This window comes from Bidens hawaiensis, unplaced genomic scaffold (assembly GCF_021521415.1).
Source record: "Bidens hawaiensis isolate Kalapana, Puna unplaced genomic scaffold, B.hawaiensis_p1.1 tig00032803_1, whole genome shotgun sequence".
In the NCBI taxonomy this organism is placed as follows: Eukaryota; Viridiplantae; Streptophyta; class Magnoliopsida; order Asterales; family Asteraceae; genus Bidens; species Bidens hawaiensis.
In genome coordinates this window covers 80,394-83,734 of record NW_027505266.1, presented here as the reverse complement: position 1 = coordinate 83,734, position 3,341 = coordinate 80,394, and the positions used below count along the sequence as shown (strand labels likewise).

The following is a 3,341-nucleotide window of genomic DNA, read 5'->3' as shown; positions in this document are numbered from 1 at the left end:
GGTTTCAGATTTTGATTTAAAATTTTCTCATATGTATTTGAACTCAGGAAAATGTGCATTTTTTAATTTTCTTATTTGGTACGTGCTTGAAAGAACCTTATTTTTCACACTGACAACTATATGTGGCTACAACAAGAGTTACAAACAAACCTACATGTTACCTTATCAAGTGTTACAAGTAGATATGGACTAAAGATTTTGATTTTTGATAAACAATGTATACCAACCAATATAACAAATATATTGTACAAGAAAGTTTTTTACTAATTTGTATCATATTTGTGTAACCTTAGTTATTATGCAACTTTTACAATTTTAATATAAATTGTAAATGTATTAACAATATATGAATATTTTGTTGACTGAATTTAACTTAACGGCTAGAGTTTAGAACTTTTATCAATTACTCATGTAATACACGGGCCTCAATCTAGTATAAAATAAGACGTAACGTTCAATTATTCAAAAGATTAAAATATTATTTTGTTTTTTTTTAAGTTTTGTTAGTTTACCATATTGCATTACTATATTCTTCCAAAAGCCATTGTGTACAATTTAATTGTTTTATATATTTTTATATGTGACGTCAAAGAGGAAAGCATCCAGCGGTACATATAGACCGGAATCATGTTACTTGCATTATTAAGTTCTTTCCGTATTAATTAGTATCTCTCGTTATTCGGTGGACTCTCATCGTTTTTCTCGTCTGTATAATAATCAACGCTTCAATTTAATTTCAGTTTCAGTTTTCAATTCAATCAATAACCAGCCATGGCTGACCGATCGTTAGAAGTGACAATCATCTCAGCGAAAGGCCTGAATAAAGTCAACCTCGTCGGCAAAATGGACGTCTACGCCGTCGCCTACATCAACGGCGCCGTCAATCAAGATCAGAAGCAGAAAACGCCGGTGGATAAGGACGGAGACTCCAATCCTACGTGGAATCACTCGATGAAGTTTAAGATTGACGAAGCCGCTGCGTTGAATAACAAATTAACGCTCGTTGTTAAAATCAAAACGGGAGGGATGTTAGGTGATAAGGATATAGGTGAAGTTCATGTTCCGATTAAGGAGCTGCTGGAAGGTGCGTTAACTGGAGGTAAGCCGTTACAGTTTGTTAGCTATCAGGTCAGGAAACCTTCCGGTAAGCCCAAAGGCGAACTCAATTTTTCGTATAAGTTTGGGGATAAACCGGCAGGAGTTGGTACCGTTGAGGTGCCGGTTACCGCGTATCCGGCCGGGAAAGTTGATAAGCCGGATGAGGCTGTTACGTCTCATCCGGCTGGAAATGCTAATAAGCTGGATGAGCCTGTTACAGCTTATGCTTATCCAGCTGCGACGGCGTCGTCTTCGGGATCTAGCTCGATGTATCCGCCAATCGATGCCGGTCCGGGAGTTTATCCACTGCCTGCGGCAGCTGCTACTCCCGGACCTTATCCTCCAACTGGAGGTGTGTACCCACCTCCAGCTGGGTATCCCCAGGCAGCGCCAGTGCAGGCAGGATATCCCCCTGCCCCTACAGGATATCCTCAGGCGCCGGTACATGCAGGATATCCCCCTGCCCCTGCACGATACCCTCAGGCGCCAGCAGGATATCCCCAGGCACCTGCTTCTAGTGGGTATCCACAGGCACCGGCCGGGTACCCTCAGGCACCAACCGGGCTTTCTGATGCGCCAAAAGCAATTGGGGATCCTGAGGCACCGAAAGCAGCTGGGCATCAAGAGGTGCCGACAGGATATCCTCAGGCGCCAGTTGGATATCCTTACCAGCAGCAACGGGGCTATGGAGGATACCCTCCTGCACAACCACCGGGATATGGTGGGTATCCTCCACAGCCAGGATACGGTGGGTACCCTCCACACCCGGGATACGGAGGGTATCCTCCACCACCGGCATATGGTTACCCGCCAGTTGTCCAACCACAACAAACTCAAAAGAAGAGCAAGTTCGGTACCGGATTGGGAGTTGGGTTGTTGGGAGGAGCGTTGGGCGGTTTGTTAATAGGAGATATGGTGTCGGACGCTGCTAGTGGTTGCGGAGGAGGTGGCGGGTGCGGAGGAGGTGGCTGCGGTGGGTTTTAAAATTCATAACCTAACGAAGGTATGTGTGTAGTTACTACGCAAGATTGAAAACGTAAAACATGTGTGTTGTCTTGTAATAATCAACTTTTTTTTTTTGAATAAATGTTAATTAGAAATATATAAAATTGACCGTGGGGCTAAAGGCAAACAAGTGGACTTTCCACTTTCATCGTGACATGAATGCATATGATTCTAGTCATGGTCCACACCAACTACGGATAGGGACCCAAATATTTTAAATAAAGATGTTTTTTTTTTTATTTAACTTCACTTAGGAATTTCTTGTTTTCTTGATAAGAGTCTCACACGAGTTAAAGGATATTAATGTTGTAGTTAAAGTGTGTGAGATATCAGTGTTTAAAATGTAAATTGATAGGTGAATCAAGGGTTAGATGGTAGGTAATTTGTTGGATGATCTTTCTAAATTATATAATCAAAATTCAGATTGAACTATTTCAATAGTGGAAAGTCTAGTCATATAAAAGGAAAAAAAAATCAAGAACAGGTGTGTATTTTTCCGTTGTGAAATTTGTCCACAATATAGGATGGAAACCATCACAACGGTGGCAAAAAACTTCATGAGTGTGTTAGTTTTGTAGCCAATTACTGGCAATTGTTTTGTCTGTAGTAAGTTAGTTACTTTTCAAGATATGTTTTGGTAAATTAGTTACCATTAATTATTTGTATTGAGATACAAGGAAGTGTAAATTAGTTGCTAAAGCCAATGTCCGCTTACTCTTTCACTTTCAAATTCTTTGTTAGAGTCTATGCATTTGAAATTTTTTGGTAGTTAGTGAAGTAGTTTAAACCAAAGATAAACTTCACTAAGCATCTTCTCATAAAGAGTTATAACTTCACTAAGCATCTTCTCATAAAGTCAAAAGATATGGCTGATGCAGATTGGGATCTGTAGGACATACATGCTTTGGAAGCGGTCATAATATCATTGACAAAGAGTGTTATCTACCACTTCATCAGCGAAAAGATCATGCTTGATTATTAAAGGCCTTATCAACGTGTAGGAGAAGTCATCCACTTTAAATAAGGTTTTTTAAATTCGTTGTTGGTAAATATGATATTGAAAGACGAGGCATTTAATTAAGTCATAACTCGGTTAGTATCGGGTTAGTATCGGCTGGCATTAAATTTGAGGATGGGATTAAAGCATTCCATTTTTTATTTTCTTTGCCCGAGAGTTGGTAAGAAGCAATTACAATTAGTAGTTCATTTGGAACTACTAAGCTTAATTTTGACAATAT

At 39.8% G+C, this 3,341-nt stretch overlaps 1 protein-coding gene across 1 annotated transcript; it reads left to right on the top strand.

Moving 5' to 3' along the window:
• Positions 1-698: 698 nt before the first annotated feature.
• Positions 699-2,469, top strand: LOC143611956 (uncharacterized). Its single transcript, XM_077086051.1, has one exon. The coding sequence runs from the start codon at positions 772-774 to the stop codon at positions 2,080-2,082; it is 1,311 nt and encodes a 436-aa protein (XP_076942166.1). The 5' UTR covers positions 699-771; the 3' UTR covers positions 2,083-2,469.
• The last annotated feature ends 872 nt before the right edge of the window (positions 2,470-3,341 follow it).